At 46.3% G+C, this 24,342-nt stretch overlaps 1 protein-coding gene across 4 annotated transcripts in view; it reads left to right on the top strand.

Annotated features, from left to right (window-relative positions):
* The window catches only part of DNAH8 (dynein axonemal heavy chain 8), a 491,368-nt gene that overhangs the window by 181,011 nt on the left and 286,015 nt on the right, over positions 1-24,342 (top strand). For all 4 annotated transcript variants that reach the window (XM_068232705.1, XM_068232706.1, XM_068232709.1 and 1 more), the window contains 2 exons: positions 1,930-2,043; positions 17,938-18,000. In XM_068232705.1, the coding sequence (XP_068088806.1) occupies positions 1,930-2,043; positions 17,938-18,000 (177 nt within the window). The remainder of the gene's footprint in view (positions 1-1,929; positions 2,044-17,937; positions 18,001-24,342) is intronic.

Here is a 24,342-nt window from a genome sequence, read left to right on the forward strand (position 1 = left end):
GCTGGATAATGGAAGAGGTTACACAGGCTGCCCAGAGCAACTGCAGGTCTGGGCTTCCGATATCGCTACAAATAAAACACAATGGCAGCGCAGTGCGATGTTGCGCTGCCTTAGTTCGCACTGTGCTGCCTTAGTGATAGCAAGCATTCAGACAGGTACAAGACAGGACTATAGATTGGAGCATAACTAGTAGCAACCGCAGCTCACAGTCACATCCACAGAAGCAGAGCAAGCTGGCTAACAACAGTCACCAGCAAGCATCCACCCTGGCAACTACAGGATAGACCGTAACTAATAGCAACTGCAGCCTATAGTTACGTTCCCAGAAACTAGAGTAGCAGGAATACTACCAGTCACCAACGTGGCGATGGCAGAATCCAAGCTATCTGGATAATGGACTTCACTGCAGCGAACGTCCATCAAGCATGGAACTAGGCAATACACAATAATAAGAAAAATAAAAAACGCCTCAACTAACGGATAAATATATATTAGCAAGTCTGCATACACATTTATCAAGAACTAGCTAAAGCACAAGTAATAAGGTTGCATAGAACTACAATAACAGAACTATACAGAGTAACAAGGTGCCCAGTAGATCAGCATACTGACCACTATAACGGGTGGGGTATGAAATGGGTGGCCGACCTTTATGCTGGCATCAGCCAATGGATGCAAGTATGCAAATCTCCACACAGCTGAATGGTAATCACTCAATCCTTGATTACCATTTGCTAGCTAGCTGTGAATGCAAAGGACCCCCATAAGAAATACATGCAGTATTATGTAACAACATGCATTCAGGAAATCCAGGGCTATCTGGCCGCAGCTCAGCTGCAACAAGCAATCGTTGGAATGATGACAGCATCCTGAGCTGCCCAGAACTGCAGAGCGACCGCAAATGACAATGAGACCCATTGCAAATGCACAACCGAATGCAAGCAGATAAGCCAGAACTGTCCGTTTGCAGCTCCACTGCAACGGACAGAATACGCTACAGGAGGGAGCAATTTCGGGACATCAGTGGGCGGAGAAAAATACAAATTTCATTGGGAAAATGTAAACTGCAGCCATTCTCACACTGTTAATGGTAGGGTTCTCAAACTTTGCACAGTTGGTGACTGGAGTGGAGCCTACTTGCTGCCATTCTTGCACTGTTAATGGCACAAGCGTCTTGCAATATTAATCACCTGTACCAGGTACAGTTGGCCATTGGGTGATTGGGGTTCAAATGCAGAAAAGGGGTGGAGCCACAGCCAATCAGATTTATTTTATTTCAATGCAAGATATTGATGCCAAAGACCACAAAGCTCACACACTCGGTCATTAAGGAATTGAGTAATTGTGTATTAGGGTTAGGAAAAGTGGGCGGAGCCAACATCGGCCAAATACATACCCAGGCAACGCCGGACCACCAGCTAGTAGCAAATAAATCCATTTTCTTGCAAATTGATATGATTCTAGACCTTATTCTTGCCCTTCTGCGCCTTTGAATCACTCTCAGGTGATACACAGCCACTTCACATGGCTCCATCTTCTCTGTCAGCAATGATCTGACAGGAATAACGACAGAGCAGTGAAGGAGATAACTAATCCTAAATTTAATGCTAAACCACGCCCACTTTCATCTTCATGAATTGCCCTTTCTTTTGTTTTATCGCATCATTACCAAATTATTACCGAATGCTCGCTAACAACTATAGATCACTTTGATGAATCCTGAAATCAACTTATCGAGTTCGGTATTTTACCGAGCTGTCAGTAACTGATTCGATAAGTCTTGATGAATTGAGGCCATGGTCTAAATCAAAATCAATTAATGAAAAGAAAGAGATAAACCTAGAAGAATACAAACGTGGAACTACAGTAGTTACAGCTACAGTACAAGACTGTGATATCATCACATACAATTTATGTTTTTCTTGTCAGGTTTCTGTGCAGAATAAGTTGTTTCATCTTCAGCCCAAGTTTAAGAAGAGACTCCTAGAGGCCATAGCCATATTTCACCAGCACATGGCGGAATTTAATGAGGCGTATGAAAAGGTATAGAACACTTTTGTAGGCTCTGTCATCACAGGACAAGATAACCACAGTAAACTTCCCTCCCCAACACATATGAAGTGTGCCACGAAAAATAAGCTTGGGAACAAATATGTTTTCTTAAAGAGAATCTGAAGTGAAAATAAACTTATAATATGAATTGTATGTGTAGTACAGCTAAGAAATAGAACATTAGAAAATAGTCTCATATTGTTTCCACTACAAGAAGAGTTAAATAAAACCCTCCAGTTTATCTATGCAAAAGAGCTTCTCTGAGCTCTCTGACCCAACTTGGGTGGAAGACAGTGCTGTTTTCTGAAGCACTTATATATCAAAGAAACAGTGAAGGACAACTTCAAATAAGGTTTTTCTACAGGAGAGTCCAAAGGTTCATTAGCTCTGCTATGTTTCATAGTTTGAAATACAGGCCTATATGCAATTAACCTTTTCTCCTGAGTTTTCTCCTTGGTGATATTTTCACAACTACAGTACAGCTGTAGTCATAAAATACCTTTTAAGTCACCATGAAGCAAGAAAATAAATTTGATAGTACTTTTTCACCAACTTTTGTGTACTTTTTCAATAGTAAAATGCTGAAAAGTTTGTTTAAAAAGAAGATGAAAGTTATCCCCAGGAGATAACTCAGGTGAAAAAGTTAATTGCATATAGGCCACAGATTATTGTTATTTGTAACTGCAAATATGACAGAATGATGCAATGTTACAAAAAAGCTATACAACTGAAAATATAAATATGAGACTTTTCTACTAATGCTACTAATGTTCTATTAATTATCCGTACTACACATACAACTCATTATATCATGTTTTTTTGTTTTGTTTTTTTTCTTTAGTGTCACTTTAAAAACAGGCTTAACGGAGAAACTGATAACAATTCTTTAACTTTTATTTGTATGAATTCATATTGTCCTGTGAAGGAATGCAGTGCATCCGACCATGAAGATGTGTTTAAAAGTAATTCAAATAGATTCTTTGAAAATGTCAAAGTACATTCACAGTAAGGTTGATGTAAAACTGGCCAGACGTGCGTTTCACAGCTCATAGGAATGTTTCATCAGAGGCCAATATAGCGGTGTGCTGTAATAATGAATGCTTCATATACATTATACCAAAAAGAAAGGAAACTGGAATTGATGTGGCATTAGTCAGTTGCTGTTAGCGACCAATTCCTGTGATACCAGTTGCCTACTGCACTGATCTCTCTTGCTGCATATGTAGTGAGTTATAGACTGGTCTGCTAGTTTTGTCTGTTGTCCAGTTTAGGCAGTATCCTTTATTATCACTAGGTGGCAGTGTGGAAGCTGAATGTAATGCTCAGTTATTCTCAAAGAAGTGGCTATATGCAGAAAGATTATATGACAGCGTATATGAGACAATTTAAACAAACATTTCCCAGAGAATCTAGCATTATGTAACTTTTATCAGTCAGACATTTAATGGACAACTGTAAAAAGAGGGATATGGAGACTGCCATATTTATTTCTTTTTAAAGAGAATCCGAGGTGGGTTCTAAGAATCCTATTAGCACACAGAGGCTGGGTCTGCATATAATGCCCAGCCTCTGTTACAATACAATAACATTTCTGTAGCGCTCCTCTACCATAGGACTCAAAGCGCTTAGGCTCTCTCAGATTCAATAATTGGTAGTAGGATGAAGTATTCACACAACAAAAGTTATATTTCTGCAAATGCCAAACTGGTGGGTTTTCAGTCTGGATTTAAACACATCCAGGGATGGAGCTGTCCTGATCTGTTGAAGTAAGGAGTTCCAAAACATAGGGGCAGCATGACAGAAGGCTCTGGGACCAAAAGTTTCCAAGTGGACTCAGGGTATGACTAGATTAGAACCTGTGGATCTGAGAATGCGGGGATTGCTATGCAGCTGCAACATTTCTTTCATGTATCCAGGGCCCAGATTATTCAGTGATTTAAATGTCAGTAGGCCGATCTTGAATAGGACCCTCCATTCTATAGGTAGCCAGTGAAGGGAGTGCAGGACTGGCGTTATGTGGCAGTGACGGGGTTGGTTGGTTAGCAGTCTGGCAGCAGTATTCTGTATCAGCTGTAGGCAGTACAAGTCCTTTTTTGGAAGGCCAGTGTAGAGAGCATTGCAGTAGTCCAGTCGGGAGATAATGAAGGCATGAACTAAAGTTGGTAGATCTTCTGGGGGATAAGGTGCTTAATTTTTGTGATTTTTTAAGGTGAAAATAGGATGATTTCACCACAGCAGAGATGTGAGTTCTGAAGTTTAAATCCCCATCAATTAGAACTCCCAGGCTACGCACATGATCAGAGCTGTGTAGAGCCATGCCTCCTATTCCCAGTGGGGAAGACTGCAAGTTAAGTTGTTTTGTCCAATACTCCATGGGGTCATCATTAGTCTACGTATTTTCTGGAGCACTGGCCGACACCAGGTAATCATTCACCATACGGGCCAGCCGATGGCGGTGACTACTTTGCCTGCTGGTGGTGCTGCTACTAGAAGGAGTATCTGGCATTGGCTGATAATATTCCTTCAACATACTCAGCAGGTTCACAGATTGGCTATTGGTGCTTGTCACAGGGAGCCCTCAGTGGCTGACCGCACTTAGCCTTCTAAACGGTGCCAGCGCACAGATCGTGCGAACTCTGGTCGCAGTCAATGCGCAGGAACCGTTAAGAATTAGCCGCAGACAACTCCGAAGGGAGCCTGTGAGACACGGGTAATTACAACGTCACCTACTGGTTCAGAGTAAACTGCCACCACCGCGGTTACTATGGGACCGTGGGGCCCACTAACTGACTGACTAATCCTGCGAATAAAACGGTTAAACACACGATATTCTGTCTAGCCAACAACAAACAAACAGTAGCGTATCTTCAGAGACCCGGGATCATTTCTGTGTGTGCTGATAAGCAGGGTAGCGAAACAGTGAATGACTTGGAGAAAGTCGTTTATTCACGCAATATAAATAATTAATATATACAGACAATTATTAAAAATCACAATTATTAAGACAGTAATAGCCAGTATGAAAAATAAAAGAAGGGAGAAAAATACTTAGGGTTTGTGGAAATATGTCCTTTTGTGGGAAAATCGTCAAGTTCAAGCAAAACGGTTTCAAGTTCTTAGAGTTCTTTGTTGCAGAGTAAAGTTCAGCAAGATTTAGAATCCAAACAAAATGGAGGATGTCCTTTGTTTTAGCTCTGGCAATATGGCCACCACTTGTTCCTCATAGTGGCCGTGTGTCCTGAAGATGGTAAAGGGAGGAACTTCTTCCCAGGCAGCTCATTCACTTTTAATGGAGCTGAGCTCAGAGGCGGGCTTCCAGAGTCGGCCCCCCAGGCCGGACTATGGTAATCACATCTGGGCAGGGGCTTTAGCAAACTCATAATCCTGACAGGTTCCCTAGGCAGACCTGCGCGGCCGGCACACAGATAATAATTACATATTCTCGATCCCCAGAACCTACCGATTAATATGATATCAAACTTGGGCATGTTTGCATGCCCGGTTAAAAAACGGTGGAATTCCCAGCGTTCTGGTTAGGCTAGGGGCCCAAATTTAATATCAAAACACTCACAAGATCCGGACCAGCAGAATGATATAACTTCCACATTTCTCCGATGTATGGTACTTCTAAAACATGCATAAAGATCATAACTCTATGTTTCCCTATCCTGGCTGAATGGTTCCGCTAAGTCTGCCCCCTGCTGGGATTAGCTTCCTTGGCTCTGAAAAGACTCCTGGTTTGTTAATTAACATCTGAGTGTTACCCCTATGGCTTCATTAGCAAGTCACAGGGCACAGGCTTCATGAAAAGAACTAGGCTAACTATTTCTCTGAAGACAGCAGAGACCCCCCAGGCTGGACTGCCTGGTGTCCACAGACATGAGATTCTGATTGGGGCAGCGCAACGACAACCGAGGCAGGAAGTCGGTTGCGGCTGCGTTTTATGCGCACTGACGGCTCGCCCGTCACAGTGCTGCTGCTGGGAGTGGGACCACCAGACCTTTGCTGAGTATGATGAGGCTTGGGCCCGGGATACAGGTTCAGGAAACGCATCTTCTGCCCAACGAAGAAGGGCATCCCGGATTTGGCTCATCCTGGCATTTGCTTGGGAGGGGGGTGTCACAGGAGCTCTAGTGGCTGACCGCACTTAGCCTTCTAAACGGTGCCAGCGCACAGATCGTGCGAACTCTGGTCGCAGTCAATGCGCAGGAACCGTTAAGAATTAGCCGCAGACAACTCCGAAGGGAGCCTGTGAGACACGGGTAATTACAACGTCACCTACTGGTTCAGAGTAAACTGCCACCACCGCGGTTACTATGGGACCGTGGGGCCCACTAACTGACTGACTAATCCTGCGAATAAAACGGTTAAACACACGATATTCTGTCTAGCCAACAACAAACAAACAGTAGCGTATCTTCAGAGACCCGGGATCATTTCTGTGTGTGCTGATAAGCAGGGTAGCGAAACAGTGAATGACTTGGGGAAAGTCGTTTATTCACGCAATATAAATAATTAATATATACAGACAATTATGAAAATCAACAATTATTAAAACAGTAATAGCCAGTATGAAAAATAAAAGAAGGGAGAAAAATACTTAGTTCCTGGAAAGATGTCCTTATTGTGGGAAGAATCATAAAGTCCTTGGTTTCAAAGTCCAGAGTTCAGACCAGGTGGATACCAGCATATCCTCAAGCTGGCATCTGATGAGTGCAAGATGGTTCAGTGTGGAGGACCTCTTCCCAGGCAGCTCATTCACTTTTTATGGAGCTGAGCTCAGAGGCGGGCTCCCAGAGTCGGCCCTCCAGGCCGGACTATGGTAATCACATGTGGGCAGGGGCTTTAGCAACCTCATAATCCTGACATGTTCCCTAGGCAGACCTGCGCGGCCGGCCCACAAATAATAAGTACATATTCTCGATCCCCAGAACCTACCGATTAATATGATATCAAACTTGGGCATGTTTGCATGCCTGGTTAAAAAACGGTGGAATTCCCAGAGTTCTGTTTAGGACAGTGGCCCAAATTTAATATCAAAACACTCACAAGATCCGGACCAGCAGAATGATATAACTTTCACATTTCTCACCTGAACGGTATTGCTTAAACATGCTCAAAATACTAAACTCCATGCTTTCTAATATGGCTCCGGCCGGTCTGAGCAGAGCAGATTTTTTGAATAACCCCCTGCTGGGAGCTCATCCTGTCTTCCCCAAATGGCAGAGTGAGTTCTCTGCTGACTAATTAACATCTAGGTGTCACCTGGTTCCCAGAGCCAAAAGGGAAATTGTGCCTTCCACAGGGAATATGTCCAAGCTAATTAACACCTTCCCCCCAGGCTGTCATTTCAGCTAAGACAGATTTCCCAGCTGTTCCTAAGCAGAGGGATACTGCACATCAGATCTTGGCTTTATTGATCTGAGGCGCAATCGATGCAGGAATCGAGTGCGATCGTTCTTTTCTTCACGGGCGGTTCCAGGACGCGCCTGCGTCCCCGCAATCGTCCGTGACAGCCCTCCCCCTTGTCCGTGGCTTAGCCACTCATCCGCAAGATGTGTGGCGGCGCCGCTAACCTGGCTGACGGGCCTCGAGTTGCCGGTACGGCGGGAAAACCTATTGGAGCCTGTGGCTCGGTTCCCCTGGACCGGTCGCGGTCTGCTACCCTCAGGGTTGACCCAACCTGGACCGTTCTGGACAGGGCGTTTGCGCCACTGCAGTCGGACGTGGTGCCTGCCGGGACTGCTGACAACGGGCAGTGGGTTGGTTAGGTCAACAGCCAGCCCACGCAGGGTTCCCCTGCTGAGTGGCTGTGGACCTAAGGGAACCCCGCGGGAATCCCTGGACCTTCCCAGCTCCTGACAGACGGCACATGCCCTGCAGTAGTTTGCTACATCCCTGTTCATCCGGGGCCAATAAAACTGGTTCCGAATACCGGCGAGTGTCTTGCGGACACCCGAGTGCCCTGTCAGAGGATTACCATGTGCGGATTTCAGCACATGTCCCCTGAACGCACTCGGGACCACAAGCCACTTGGTATCCGCGTGGGATCTACCTGTAGGGGGCTGTACAGACTCACTGTACAGTCTCCCACCTTCCCAGTACACCTTGAAAGCGGCCCCGTCTGCGAGGGGCTCAGCGGCTTGCTGCCTGAGCACCTCCAGGCTTGGGTCACTTTGTAGTGCGGCTGAGAATATGGCGCTGTCAGTTTCAGCCAACTGGCTCATGTCACACGAGGCCAGCGGCTGAAAGGTCTCATCCCTGCGGTCAGAGGAGGGGGAGGAGGCCGGAACCCCCTCCACCTGTTCGGAGCTCGGGTTCTGAGCAGTGCAGCTGCGCGGTACTGCTAGCACAGGTACACTGTCAGAATGGCACAGACGGACATTACTCAAATCATCATTGCATGCAGTAATGACATTGACAGGTATAGACATTTTTTCATTACAGATAGGTTGTACAGTAAACTCAGGTACAGCTACAGCATCATCACAACAGACAGTCTGTACATCAAACTCAGGTGCCTTTGAAGCAGGCACTATTGAACCTGGTACCCTTGAACTGGGCACATTCAACCCACCTCCCCCTGGTGCTCCCCCAAGTGTATAAAGTACCTGGTGGTGGGTGGAGAGTCCGTCTCCTTCCGTGAGCGACAAGGCGGTCGTGGCAGGTTCATAGTAGGACACAAGCTTGCCCAAATCAGTCCCTAGCAACACAGGGACTGGGAGATCCTTCATAACCCCAACAACCCGTTCTTGGACTCCTCCCACTCCCCAATCCAGCTTCACTTTTGCGTGGGCTATGTGGAAAAGGGTGCCCTCTACTCCAGTAAGGGCAAGGGATCGGCTGGAGCTGATGCTCTCCTTTGGCACAAGATGTGAGTGAACTAACGTGATGTCAGCTCCGGTGTCTCGAAATCCGGTGACAACTTTGCCGTTCACTCTAACAAGTTGCTGCTGGTCGGTTCGGTCGCGGATTTCCTGTCCGCGTGCAAACAGGACAAAATCTGATGATCCAGGCTGTGGTTCGCTGGCGGGTTGCCTCTGCTGTGGGTGAGGTGCAGGTGATGTCTGTCTCCGCTCCGGGCAGTCGAACTTCATGTGTCCGGGCTGGCGGCAGTAGTGACAGGTGACCTCTCCAGGCGCTGCAGGCCTGGGTGCAGCAGCTGCGCTGGGTGGCCTCTGTGGCGGACAGCTCACAGGGGCAGGAGGGTCTGCCGAGGTATTGGGCTGACCTCCTCTCCAGCTGGATGGGACAGTTCTGCGGGTATCAGCCACCCGGGTAGTTGCAAAAGTCTCAGCAAGGTCTGCAGCGACAGTGGCTGAAGCCGGCCTGCGTTCTAACACAAACTGTCGTACATCAGCAGGGCAAATGTTCAGAAATTGTTCGAGGACTATCAAGTCCTCCAGGACGCCATAAGACCCTTTGGTGAGGCCTAGCGTCCACTGGCGGAGTGTGGTGAGCAAGCTGCTGGCCACATCTCGGTACGAATCAGAAGACTTTTTCTGCCAGGCCCTAAACTTTTTCCGATAGGCTTCTGGCGTCAGCTGGTTGTTAGTAATGATAGCGTCTTTTATAGCATCATAATCATTATCCTTTTCCGCAGGCAATTCTGCGAAAGCATCAAGCGCTTTGTAGCGCAGCAAAGGTGTCAGATGTCTGGCCCACTGGTCTTGGGACAGACGATACTGACGGCATGCTTTTTCAAAAGACCGCAAAAACAAGTCAATGTCAGTGTCTTTTTCAATATTAGCAAATTTAAATTTTGCACTTACGGGTGCTGCAGCTCCTTCAGCAGGGAGGCTGGGCGGTGAACTCCGGCTGGCCTGTTGCACCTTTGCCATGTTTAGCTCATGCTGTCGTTGGCGCTCCCGTTCCGCAGATTGGCGCTCCTCACGCATGTACTGCAGGTACTTGTCCAGGTCAGTCTCCATCAGCTTTTGTAATGCCTGCTGCATTACCGGGTCAGCACCCATGGACAGTCCAGTACTGGCCAGTTCCGGGCGAGTACTGTCAGAAACTCTGGGATTGGGGTCCATACTGACAGTCTCTGGTGTAACTGTTGCAACAGGGCCCGCAGGATGCTCAACCTCTGTACGCCTAGGATCTTCAGTCTCTGGTTCCCCTAGACTGTCAGATGGGCTGGTATCCACTTCAGCGGACACTCCCGGCTCCCGCAGTTGCTGGGCATCCCATCTGGACAAGTCTGCTATCAGGTCCCGTTTGTTCTTGCGGAGGATGCCAATGCCCCTCTCTTCGCAAAGATTTTCCAGGTCTGCTAGGCACATGTTCTGGTAGTTCCCGGACATTTCCATGCCAAATAAAATAAAACTTTTGGGGAGGGGTACTGGCTACACAGTCTCTCTGTATATATAAAAAATATATTGCCTTCCAGCTACACCAACGAATTAGTTCGTTTCTCGATAGCGCTAGCGCTATCGCAGATACTTTCAGCACAACACAGGTCCCAACCGCTGCCTAACACTGTCACAGGAGCTCTAGTGGCTGACCGCACTTAGCCTTCTAAACGGTGCCAGCGCACAGATCGTGCGAACTCTGGTCGCAGTCAATGCGCAGGAACCGTTAAGAATTAGCCGCAGACAACTCAGAAGGGAGCCTGTGAGACACGGGTAATTACAACGTCACCTACTGGTTCAGAGTAAACTGCCACCACCGCGGTTACTATGGGACCGTGGGGCCCACTAACTGACTGACTAATCCTGCGAATAAAACGGTTAAACACACGATATTCTGTCTAGCCAACAACAAACAAACAGTAGCGTATCTTCAGAGACCCGGGATCATTTCTGTGTGTGCTGATAAGCAGGGTAGCGAAACAGTGAATGACTTGGGGAAAGTCGTTTATTCACGCAATATAAATAATTAATATATACAGACAATTATGAAAATCAACAATTATTAAAACAGTAATAGCCAGTATGAAAAATAAAAGAAGGGAGAAAAATACTTAGTTCCTGGAAAGATGTCCTTATTGTGGGAAGAATCATAAAGTCCTTGGTTTCAAAGTCCAGAGTTCAGACCAGGTGGATACCAGCATATCCTCAAGCTGGCATCTGATGAGTGCAAGATGGTTCAGTGTGGAGGACCTCTTCCCAGGCAGCTCATTCACTTTTTATGGAGCTGAGCTCAGAGGCGGGCTTCCAGAGTCGGCCCTCCAGGCCGGACTATGGTAATCACATGTGGGCAGGGGCTTTAGCAACCTCATAATCCTGACATGTTCCCTAGGCAGACCTGCGCGGCCGGCCCACAAATAATAAGTACATATTCTCGATCCCCAGAACCTACCGATTAATATGATATCAAACTTGGGCATGTTTGCATGCCTGGTTAAAAAACGGTGGAATTCCCAGAGTTCTGTTTAGGACAGTGGCCCAAATTTAATATCAAAACACTCACAAGATCCGGACCAGCAGAATGATATAACTTTCACATTTCTCACCTGAACGGTATTGCTTAAACATGCTCAAAATACTAAACTCCATGCTTTCTAATATGTCTCCGGCCGGTCTGAGCAGAGCAGATTTTTTGAATAGCCCCCTGCTGGGAGCTCATCCTGTCTTCCCCAAATGGCAGAGTGAGTTCTCTGCTGACTAATTAACATCTAGGTGTCACCTGGTTCCCAGAGCCAAAAGGGAAATTGTGCCTTCCACAGGGAATATGTCCAAGCTAATTAACACCTTCCCCCCAGGCTGTCATTTCAGCTAAGACAGATTTCCCAGCTGTTCCTAAGCAGAGGGATACTGCACATCAGATCTTGGCTTTATTGATCTGAGGCGCAATCGATGCAGGAATCGAGTGCGATCGTTCTTTTCTTCACGGGCGGTTCCAGGACGCGCCTGCGTCCCCGCAATCGTCCGTGACAGGGGGTATGAACTGCCGCATTTTCCCCTTGCACCAGGGATCTAAGATGGTGGCCACCCACATGTCGAGCCTTGATTTTAAAGTTTTAATCCAGGGGTCCTTATGGAGGCACTGGATCATATGCGCAGCCATAGGGAAGATTTGTCTGCCATTAATCACCTCTTCCTGGCTGTCAGAACTGTCGTCATGCTCCAGCTCCACATCATCAGAATCTTCTTCCCATCCCTGGGCAATGGGCTCTTCGGCTTCCACAAGCTCTGCCTCCTCATCCAGGACTTGAGCATGCTCACTCACTCCCCCATTTGACTGACCACTGTTCAGTAGGGCTTCCTCCCCCTGTCCGAGCACTTTGTCAAGAGCCTTGTCCAGCATGAAGATAATTGGGAGCACTTCTGATATGCTGCAGTGCTCCTCACTGACCAATTTTGTTGCCTGCTCAAACGGCTCCAACACTTAACAGACCTGTCCAGTCAGCTGCCACTGGTCCCCAGTTATGTAGTCCAGTGACCCTGTTCTGGAGGAAGATGTCTGAGACAGGTATAGCCTGACCTCCATTTGCTGCTCCCACAACCTCTCCAGCATGTGGAGGGTGGAGTTCCACCACGTCGGACAATCAGAAATAAGCCTGTACTGCGGCAGGCTATGGCGGCGCTGCAGCAGTTTCAAGGCCGCAGTGGCGGTTGCGGAGCGACAGATGTAGGCTGACTTTTTTCGTGCTGAGGCCACAGCGTCCTTCAACCCATCAAAAGTGCATAGAAATTTCTGGACTACAAGGTTGAAGACATGGGCCAAGCAAGATAAGTGAGTGTAGCCACCTTCAGAAATGGCGGCCAGCATGTTGGCACCATTATCAGACACCACTACACCTGTGTCAATTTTTCGGGTGAAAAGCCACTGCCGAATCTGATCCTGTAAGGCTGCAAGGATTACAGATCCGGTTTGCCTGTCACTCGTCCATGGATTCAAGTTTCAGTACTAGTAGAGAGAAAGGTTCACAGGACCACTCCACACGGCTTCTCCGGAGTGCTCAAAGCCTAAAACAGTTCCACCATACCAGTCAATTTAAAGATAAGAGCGGCTGGGCACATCCATTTAAAAACGCCTTCGTTGGAAATGCTTTAAAAATCGTTGCAAGCAGTACAACAGCGACAGTCCACTGGGAGAGAAAGGGACACGCATGCAAAGATGTCCCTTTCTCTCCCAGTGGACTGTCGCTGTTGTACTGCTTGCAACTATTTTTAAAGCATTTCCAATAAAGGCGTTTTTAACTGTATGTGCGCAGCCGCTCTTATCTTTAAATTGACTCGAGTTTCAGCACTGCTTGGCATCAATGGTGCTGCAGACCAGTGTAGGAGCGGGACCACTTGCTGGGAGGCTCAGCAACGGCAGACTGGCCTTGGACAGAACAGGTAGAAGAGGGAAGTAGAACATGCCTCCCCTTCAACCCACGTGGCGGCACCACCAGCTGGGATGCTCCAGATCTTGCACCCACCTCAGCAGCACCATGGAGAGTGACCTAATGGGCGGTAAAAGTTAGATACTTTCCCTGCCCATGCCTGCTGCTCCAGCCATCCATAGTGAAGTGCACCTTGCCACCGACAGCGTGATCCATAGACCGGCCGACACACTCCACAATGTGCTGGTGAAGGGCAGGGATAGCTTTCTTGGCAAAATAATGGCGGCTGGGGATCCGCCATTGTGGAGTAACACTGTTAATTAGTCTGCGGAAGGGGGCACAGTCCACAAACTGGTAGGGCAGCAGCTGTTGGCCCAACAGCCTTGTCAGGAGCGCATTATTTTTCACAACAAACGGATCAGTTGCAGGGAGCACTCGCTTCCTCTGCAACATTTCTGGCACAGAGCTCTGACGCTGGAACACTGGTGATTCAGAAGAAACCAACAAAGGTGATGATGAGGTGCTTGCCGAGGTCTGGAGTCCTCTTCCAGCCTAGCATGCAGAGGGATTTGAACTAGAATGGGACTGAGCAGGTTGGATAGGGACAGGACGATTAGAAAAAGAAGAGGAGGGGCCTGTTGCTGCTGCTTTTCCTCCACCCATCTTATTGTAATTCTTTACATATTCAAACTCCCTTCTGTGGTGGTTGTGCAGATGGCTTATCAGCCCTGAAGACGTGCCAAACCCGGTGCCCGATCTTCCAGAACAGTAAAATAATTCCATGCAGGGGACGTGCAAGCACGTGGTGCGACCTGTTCCAGCAGGTCGATGCTCAGCATTGGACTGGTGGATACTCACAGACGGGAAAGCACTTTCAGGCTGCTGGCCAACCGTCTGCTTTGTTTCTCCATGCTGCTCATGCCTGCTAGTGCCTAACCCACTAGACGGCAACCACGGTGGATCAGCCGCCTCGCCATTATCCAAAACATCATCCAGTTCAACCAAATCACTGGAACCCATAAGTGACTCTTCTTGACCCCCACCTGGCCACGAAACACCTCTGTACTTGACTGGTGGTGATGTAGATTGCTGGTGACACAAGCTCCCAGTTGGGATGGATTACTACTGGATGAAGAAAACACAGGGGCCATTTCTGTCACCACAGAACCCACCACTTCTTGGGACCTTGGTCCCATGGTTTCCTCCAATGCGTCCTCCCAATCCTTCTCCACATCTCTCTCATCGACGTAGGTGTGCTTTACTTCTGGAGGAGAGTACTGGGAGGAAGCAACCTCGTCAAGAGAAGCTGCTGCATTTGGGTTCTGGTCATAAGGAACCTAGCCACTACTGGTGCTGCTGCAACTAGCTTCAAGTCCCTCAGACTGGGTAGAGGGTTCCTGATCTGAATAATCAACAACTCTATTCGCCTGCTGCTCTGTCAAAATTTTCCTGCGTGCAAACTGCGAACAGAGGGAAGACATCTCTGACCAAGGGGGAACGCTTCCTGCTGCTGCTGCCACCCTCATCCTGATCACGTACTTGACGTGATCCACTAACACCACCATCACTCCATTTTCTTTTAGGAGTGGCAGGAAATTGCTGCTGCTCTCGCTCCATTGCTTTGGGACCAAAAACTTTATTGGTAAAGGGGTATGAGTGACAGAACCAAAGTAAAATAAATAAAGAAAATAAATCAAAAACGAAATAAAGAAAAAAAAATTGAACTTAGAAAACAAACAAAAAAAAACTTGCACTACACTCAACTACGGTAATCAATCACTTCTCTCACTCTGTCAAACACTAAGCCTGCGGCCTGGCTGACTCTGTCTAACCCTCTCCACACAGCAACTACTAGTACACTACACTACAATCTATCACTTAAACTAACAATCTACTGCCACTCTCTCACCTAGCTAGCTACTACTAATATAGTTCACACTCAATCTAATTCTCTCTCACAGTCTTTAAAAAGACTTTTGGTTTATATACAGTCTTTAACCACTTCAGCCTTCAGTCGTTTTCACTTTATGCATCCGAGCAATGTTCACCTCCCATTCATTAGCCTATAACTTTATCACTACTTATCACAATGAACTGATCTATATCTTGTTTTTTCCACCACCAATTAGGCTTTCTTTGCGTGGTACATTTTGCGAAGAGCCACTTTACTGTAAATGCATTTTAACAGGAAGAATAAGAAAAAAACGGAAAAAATTCATTATTTCTCAGTTTTCAGCCATTATAGTTTTAAAATAATACATGCCTCTATAATTAAAACTCACATATTGTTTTTGCCCATATGTCCCGGTTATTACACCGTTAAAATTGTGTCCCTATCACAATGTATGGTGACAATATTTTATTTGGAAATAAAGGTGCATTTTTTCCGTTTTGCATCTATCACTATTTACAAGTTTAAAATAAAAAAAATATGGAAATATTTCATCTTTACATTGATATTTCAAAAGTTTAGACCCTTAGGTAAATATTTACATGTTTTTTTTTTATATTAAACATTTTATTTGGGTATTTTTTGGGAGGGTGAGATGTAAACAGTAGTTTCTTAATGTAAATGTGTGTTGAGTTTTATTTTTTTTTACTATTTGTTGTAGTTTTACTTTTTGGCCACAAGATGGCGGCCATGAGTTTGTTTACATGACGTCACTCTAAGCATAACATCCGCTTAGAGAGACGCATGGGGCACGCAACAGCCAGAAAGAGCAAAGCTTCCGAGAGAAGCTGTCGCTTTCTCTGCGGGGGAGAGGAATCAGTGATCGGGCACCATAGCCCGATTCACTGATTGCCCGGCCTACGAACCGCGGGCCGGGAGCGCGCGTGCACGCGCGCGATCGGCCACGGCAGCGCGTGGACGCGCACATGGCCTCCTGGGCGTAGCTAGTACGTCCGGGAGGCCAAAGTAGTTAAAAAGACTATTGTTTTATGTTAAAACAACTTATTTTTCATGCAGAAATCATCATGTTTAAGCTTCTGTGATGGGTCTATCCCTTCTGATTGGCTAATGCAGCTTTTACATGCTTCTGTTTTAAATTCCGACGGAATTCCGCATATAAATTCCACTATTACCTAATAGCGCTATAGCTTTTCCGTTCCGGCTGAACGGAATAGAATTGCCAATTTCTGACCGGAATCGCGGAAATCTCCATTCCGCGGAATGCGACGAGCATCCCTACTGCCCTCTTCCACCACCGGGTGGTGCTGTAACACTGACATGGTATTCTGGATTCCAATCACATGTCATATCATGTGTGACTGGAACCAGGAGACCTGTTGGAAGCAGGGCTGTGGACTCGGTACAAAAATCATCGAACTCCGACTCCTCAGTTTATGAAATCACCATCTCCGACTCCAGGTACCCAAAATAGCTCCAAATCCGACTCCTTGACTCTGACTCCTTAGTCTTATTTTTACGAAGGCTATGGATTTGGTTCAAAAATCATCCGTTCGGGTGTGGCAGCACAGGATCGTACTTGGCATGCGGAGTGCATACATTTTAGGGCAGCACGATCAAAGACAGCACCGGCACCATTGCTCCAGTTTTTATCGGCTTTTTTGATCCGACTCTTCATGTGACATATCACAGCATGAACTGTCAAATTCAGCATTTAAACACACCCATTACCACAATGAGGTATATATACCGAGATGTATATTGGAATTTTACATACCCCAACTTAGAAATATACTCTCTTACCAGAGAGCCTGCAGTTGTGTCTGCTTAGAAATTCTGGAGTGGTAACTCTGCTGGTGTGGGGGAAACACTGAAAGGAGAAAGATCAGGGTGGGGTAACTCCAGAGGGGCCAGGACGGGGGTGGGGAGGGGGGGGGGGGTCATAGCAAATTCAATCCCTGCCAGACAACAGTGCTAGGCTGTGACAGTCATCTCCCCAGCCGGCTTGCTCCTTCCTCTGTGCTGCTGTCATCACCCGATGCCCATGCGCTTTTACCCAGTGAATAGGCAGGGTAAGTGAGTTTATACAAGCCACCGTTACTAAGGGCAATGGGAGATGATGGCAGCACAGAGGCACACCAGCTGGAGAGGTGAGTGAGATTACTTTGTTGTGCTATTACTCTGCAAAGGGCCCTGAAGAGACCAGCATTAGCGGAAGAATCACCACCAGCTCTGTGCCCCAGCTACCCCCCCACCCCGCACAAATATCGCAGTAGCCCAGTGATTGCAATTTTGCATCACAAAATGTTGACTGTTTTTCAGTGAAAACTCACTCAAAAGAATGAGAATTGCATCAGTATTGCGACAAATCACAAGCAATACAATGAGAATAAAACCACTGGGGTACATTTGTGACATAGAAAATAGCACTGCTCTCTGACTAAATTAGTCAGAGAGCTCAGAGAAGCTCTTTTGCATAGATAACAAGTGAAGTTTCTTAACTCTTCCTGTACTGGAAAACAATATAAGACTATTTTCTTTGCTACTAATGTTCTATTTCTTAGCTGTACTACACATACAATTAATTATATCATACGTTTATTTTCACATCAGATTCCCTTTTAACAGATTGTGCTATGTATGCGCATTATTCAACAGTGATGGAACTGTGATTTCATGTAAACTGATATTTTTATCTTAGGAAGGACCAATGATTTCTGATATTCCCCCTCACGAGATCAAAACAAGAGTGCAGCTCTTCCAGGTAAGCAAATTATTCCTCACTGAGCAGATACGGGGCGAGATCTCCAACCACCCCAATGCGGAATTCGTGGGTGACACAGCAACCTTGAGCTGGACTAATACTGACACAGAAGAGTTCTGCCCCCTCACCTGGGTCATGTTGGAACTTAGTGAGAGATATTTGGAGGCTAGTAAATTAAAATCAACATGATTGCAGGTGCCCACAGTGATTTTTTTTTTTAAATTAATATTTGCGGTTCTAAATTTATCTAAAACATTTGAGGATACTGCAAACAACTGCCACCACACAACCCTTCATTCACTATCCTTTCAGCAACACGCACAATAATCTGATATGACCCAGGTGTAAATTGTGCGTAGCCAAACAGCCTAGGCTGTGACATCACTAGGAGGGCGGGATTACGAGATATAGGAGGTGTTTCAGATGCTGAAACCAGGAACATAACCATAAAAGTAGGTATCCTGAACAGGGCTGTGGAGTCGGTACAAAGTCATCCAACTCTGACTCCTTAGTTTATGAAACCTCCGACTCCAGGTACCCAAAATAGCTCCGACTCCTCGACTTCAACTTCGACTCCACAGCCCTGATCCTGAATACTTTTCTGCATTTTACCATATGTCACTACAGCGCCTCTGATTCCTCCAGCCCAGGGTTGCTGGATCATGTATGATATCCCCTTCTGGAGATGCCTTAGTGAATCAGGTGTTTCAGAGGAGTCACAACATGACTTTTCTGAGGTAATTCCATCAAAGTTCCTCATTAAAAAAGGTAAAGAGTGTAATTTTATAAAGCAATACCTCAAGTAATTTGCTAAAATAATCCACCGAGTGGCTGCTGTGTGATACTACAGAACTAGCCCCTTGGGTACGTCTCCACAGTTTGATGTATTTAGTGTCCTTTTTCGGAAAGGGGGGGGGGGAGGAAGTACTTGTATTGTTATATTAATCTTGTGGTTAGGTTTAAATCTATTTCTCTCCTTTCACGCTGTTAAGACCATTGGTAAGTAACGGTATATACATAGTATAAGTGATACAAGTCCAGCATTCATGCCTTTAAAGATTTGTAAGGATGCACTATTACCTAATAGCGCTATAGCTTTTCCGTTCCGGCTGAACAAGCAAAAATCGATACTTACCCGGGGCTTCCTCCAGCCCCATAAACACGTGTGAGCCCCTCGCTGTCCTCTCGCGGTCTGCGATTCAGCCGCAATCAGCCCTGGTAACTGGCTCAGTCGGGTCCAGTCTGCGCATGCGCGGACCTCCTGAACATGCGCAGTAGACCCGGACTGACGCAACTGAGCCAGTTACCGGGGCTAATCGCGGCTAAACGGCAGACCACCAAAAAAGTTAGTATCCTGAGAACAGAAGATAGATAAATAGATCAATAGTATATTTTAGTTCTCTGAGACACGGGACAGACTGTTTCATCGAAACAATAAATCTACTTTTTTAAGTTTTTAAACTTAACATCGAACTGTAGTATATCTAAAAGTCATTTTAGGAGTAAAATTGTTTATTTCTTCAGTTCATTTTCACTTTCAGGGCTTGTTCACACCTAGGGCGTTTTGCGCCTTTTTGAGCGCCGGCGACTTTGAAAAATGCCCTAAAATACCTTGTGCAATGAATCATTATGGGATATGAAAAACACAAAACGCTCACAAATCGTTTTTTTTTTTATCCGACGATTGCTTTCACGTTTTTAAGAATAAATACATTGTATTCATTTCCAGGTCAAAGAGTTCACTTCCTGACTGACATCAGGAAGTGAAAAAACAGAATCGCTCTGCAAAAGCGCTTACAAAAGCGCTTTGCACACAATCGTACCGCGCAGTGGAGCGACAGGAGGGGGAAAAAAAAACACCGAGAATCGCTCCCATCAGCGATTTTGATTTTAGATGAGAACAAAGCCTAAGAGTCTTGGATATGTGCTCCAAGTGATAAATAGGTTGATGCTGATGCATAGTAAGCAGTAATGCACAGCTTGCAGTAGTATATACGGGGCTTGATTCACTAACCGGCGCTAAGTGATAGCACTGGTGTGAAAAGCCTTTTTTTCCCCCTAGTGCGCCCTGCTCACTACGCGCACAGCACGGGGGCGCACCGCGCACTAATATAGGCGCGCTGCACGCACAGTAAGCGGGGCTGTATACAGTGTGTGGGCGCAAACCACCTAACGCCGTGGTTTGCGCACACTAAGTCTTAGGGCACACTAACCGGCTTAGCGCCGGTTAGTGAATCAAGCCCTCTGTATGTTACAGGATTGGTGTTAGCACACATACAGGACTTCATAGTGTAGAGTGGGATGTGCAACTACTCAGAATCATACATGTTTTCATAACCTAAAGCTAAATACACACGGACCAACCTGCAGCCTGATTATCATCTGACTTTAGTCTGTTGGACAATAATCGGGCATGTGTACGGGTGTAATCAACTTGACGAGCAACTGATAACAGGCGGTTTGCCCGATCCAGCTGTCGGATCTATGTTTGTCTGATATCATGCAGTTGCTGAGTGCAAGTTGTTGGAAAGGCTTGTACTTGTTTTGAATGTGTAGTCCGTCAGTCCTCTTGCGTGCGCATTATGTTAATTGAGTCGGTTGTTTAGCCGTCTAGGCGTGTAGACATACAGGTTGTGTGGTTCGTCAGGTTGTGTGATTCGTCAGGTTGTGTGGTTTGTGTGGGTCATGTGGTTGTGTGCATGTTAGACGTGTGTACGAGCCTTAATAGCTCTCCATGTGGCTCTGTGCTACTGCGCAGGCGCAGCTTTTCTCACGCGGGTGCAGCACATCTGTGCTCATGCCAGAAGAGGAGCACAGCCACAATCAGCTGGAAGGTCCCGGGCGGAGCCTCATCAGGATCGAGAGGCTTCCCTCTACTTAGGTACCGTAAGTATGTGTTTCTAAACCCAAGCTTTGGCTTGGCTGTAGGCAGACTTATGCTACGTACACACATGCGACAACGATCGTTCGTTGTTAACGACGAACGATCTTTTAATTGACGAAAGAACGACCGGAGTAAAGTTAGTTCTATAAAGTGTGTAACGATCACATCGTTAGAACGAACGTTACACCACGTAAAAGCACTTAATGCGCCTGCGCATAAAATTGTAAAGTTCCCTGGAGAAAAAGTGAAATGCGCATGTCCAGCCTGGTACAAACAATCGTTTCCAACGATGTACTACTTTTGCAAACGATCGTCGTTGGTTAAAATCCGCCGAGACAGAACTTTCTTTTGTAGCGATGTGGCTCGTTCGTCGTTAGACTTAATAGTCGGTGGTTCGTTTTTTGTAACGATCGTCGTTGGTAAAGATCGGGGAACGATCGTTACAAACGACTATAGTCGCATGTGTGTACGCACCTTAAGTCCAGTGATGATAAACTGAACAGTATCAGGAGTCTTCTTGTAAATGCTGCACACAGCGACACATCCCAGTATGTTTTGTATGCAAAGAGGAAGTAAGAATTTATCTCTGTGTTATTCACGATAGTAATTGTTCTCACAGCCGTCATCTCATTGTTTAGTGATGTGAGTGAGAAGAATTGAAGTTTAAGCAGCTGAATCCCGCAGCTCTCGGATGAAGTACTGTTCTAAGCCTACGACCGGTTATATCGTATCTTCCACAATTACATTTCTCTGGAGCTGGGAAAGCAGCCAATAGATGCTATCCCAGATAAGCAGGCTGTATTTTGTGGTCTAATCTATAGCATCAAGAGGAATTTATAAACAGCGGAACTGTCACAGTCCTCACAGACTGTAAGCAGATGCAGTATACTGAACAGAGACACCAGATAATAACAAATAATGGTTTATGGGAAACTAGTGACCTTAGTTTTCCATCACCGCTGCCACCTGCCAGTGTGCATGCGCGCGCAAACGCCGGTCCGCCGCACACGTCCGCCGGCCGGCCACCCCCTGGCTGTCTTACTCCCTGTCCAAAGGCTGTCCTTGCGGCACATGCGCAGTAGCACAAACGCAGGGACACGCGGACACGGGACGCAGAGACACAGGGGTTTTATTATAGAGGATAAATGCAGTGTATACAAGTGACAAACTGCAAATGTACGGTGAACAACACTAGTGAGCGCTAAATAAATCATATATATGGCAGTACGCAGTGGAAAATCAGGAGGGAGTATCAGGGTTAGATGCAGCTAACCAAACACAGCAAGTACAAAGATAACAGGAACAGGTTGTGCAGAAATCGGCAGCTCACAAAGTCCTAGTACCTAATGCTGGGTACACACGATACAATTTCCCATTGGATCGATGGGTGATCAAATGGGAATTTGCATTGTGTGTACATTTCCAAAGTGCACCCGATCAATAAAGCATTCGATTTTCTAAAGATAAGTGTGCAAAATCGTGTGCTTTATCGATCAAGAACCGATTGGACATGTTGGAAATAATCGAACGATTCCCATCGAACGAACAGGAAATTGTATCGCGTGTACCCAGCATAAGATGTTCTGGAAAATTGTTAGGGAAGGAGGAGCCTTTATATAGGGAGTCCACAGGTATCCTGCATAATGAATTCATGGACTGATGAAGTGGACTGAAAGTTGTCTGGCGAGGATCGTGAAATTGCAGGACTGGGGCTGTGCAGGCTCTGTTTACTTCTATGGAGGGTGGGGTAAGAGGGTCAAGCATCGTGGCAGTGAGAGCACACAGTGGGTAGGGTAAGTGGGTAGAATAATGCTCTTGGCCAAAGTAATACAACAGGATGGATTGCTGGCCAAGCGATCTACAGGGGTCGTTGGCTGCTGTACACACGCTAGATTCTCAGAGAAGGTGATCGTTATCGGCTGACTCAGCCAAGTTTCATCTAGCATGTGTATGGAGCTTCATAGTAATCCAAGCCATGATACCACCTACAGGTGAAACGGGGTATTAAAAGCTCTACCAAAGTCTGCAGAAAGCCACCTACTGGTGGGGGGTGGAAGTTCATTACAGGGCAGCATGGTGGTGTAATGGATAGCACTCTCGCCAGTATTCAGAGGCTGTCAGGCTTGGCAAACTATTTGCCCACAGATCAGCTCTTATGCCCCAACCTAACACCACCGTCTTCACCCTATATGGCGCATCCCCGCTTAAACTGAAGGTGAGGATACAACACCTGCCTGACTACGGTTACACCCAGGTCTCAAGGTGCAAGGTATAGGAGCTGAACATAGAGAAGACAAATAATCCACCAGAGCCAAACAGATACAGACTGAAGCAATCCAGAAACAATCCAATGTCATACACAGGAGATCCGAGATCTCGAGGTACAGAAGGGCTAGGCAAACTCAGGTCAAAGTGGCAATACAAAAGGTCAGTCCAGGCAGCAATCAATGGGAATCCAGAAACAAGCAGAGGTCAATGCAGGCGGCAGACAAGAATGGTCAGGAACATGCATGGTTAAATCCAGGTAATCACAAAAGAACACAGGCAAAGAGCACCCAGCAGCTAGCAAGCTAAAGCTAACTCGAGCAATGACCAAATGAGCAGAGCAGACTTAAATACCACAAGCACCCAGTCAGTGGCCGGCCACACTTCCAACAACCAATCAGACAACAGCAGCATCAACAGCATACCTGCCAGAGTGTCAGCTGACTAATGCATCAGCTGACACCAACACAGCTAAGCCTGCCTAAGTGTCAGCTGACTAACAATGTCAGCTGACACTTAAGTTTTCCTTCGTCTGAGCGAGTACGGCTGACGCCTGAAACCATATGCGTGCTCCCCATCCTGGCAGCAACGTGGACACGCAACTCCATCAGGAAGGACGCTGGGGTTGCCATGCCTACGCGAAGATCTGGAAGGGACTGGCAAGAGGAACGGCTGCATCACAAGACAACTCCGGTAAGTTCCTGACAGAGGCTCCCAATACTCCCGCTGTATAACACTTTGGCACTGTACTTGGCCTGAGGAAGTGGGCTCAGACCCACGAAATGCATTGCCTATGCTTAATAAATATTTTTGCTGTTATTGAGGTAAGTCACCTCCCCCTCTTTCGATTTTAGTGGGTTTTTTTTTTTTTTTAAAGATTCTTTTATTTTGATTTTCAATCAGATATATGAGATACGACATACAAAATATATGAGACATATAGAAAATACAGAGGTTTTGTCAAAACAGGCATATATATCAAAGGAACTGTAAGACATCATAACTGAAAACTCACATCAGTACACTTATGTCAGTATATATTAACTATCAAATCCAGCCACAAACCAGCATGACCGGCATTAACCACATAGTGTATTCTGGAAATCTTATGGGCTAACGGAAGTTTACCTTAGGTGCAGGTGAGTGGGTGCGGATGTCCCCCTGGTTGTTTATATACAGAGGGTGGTCCTGGG

This window comes from Hyperolius riggenbachi, chromosome 4 (assembly GCF_040937935.1).
Source record: "Hyperolius riggenbachi isolate aHypRig1 chromosome 4, aHypRig1.pri, whole genome shotgun sequence".
Taxonomy (NCBI): domain Eukaryota; kingdom Metazoa; phylum Chordata; class Amphibia; order Anura; family Hyperoliidae; genus Hyperolius; species Hyperolius riggenbachi.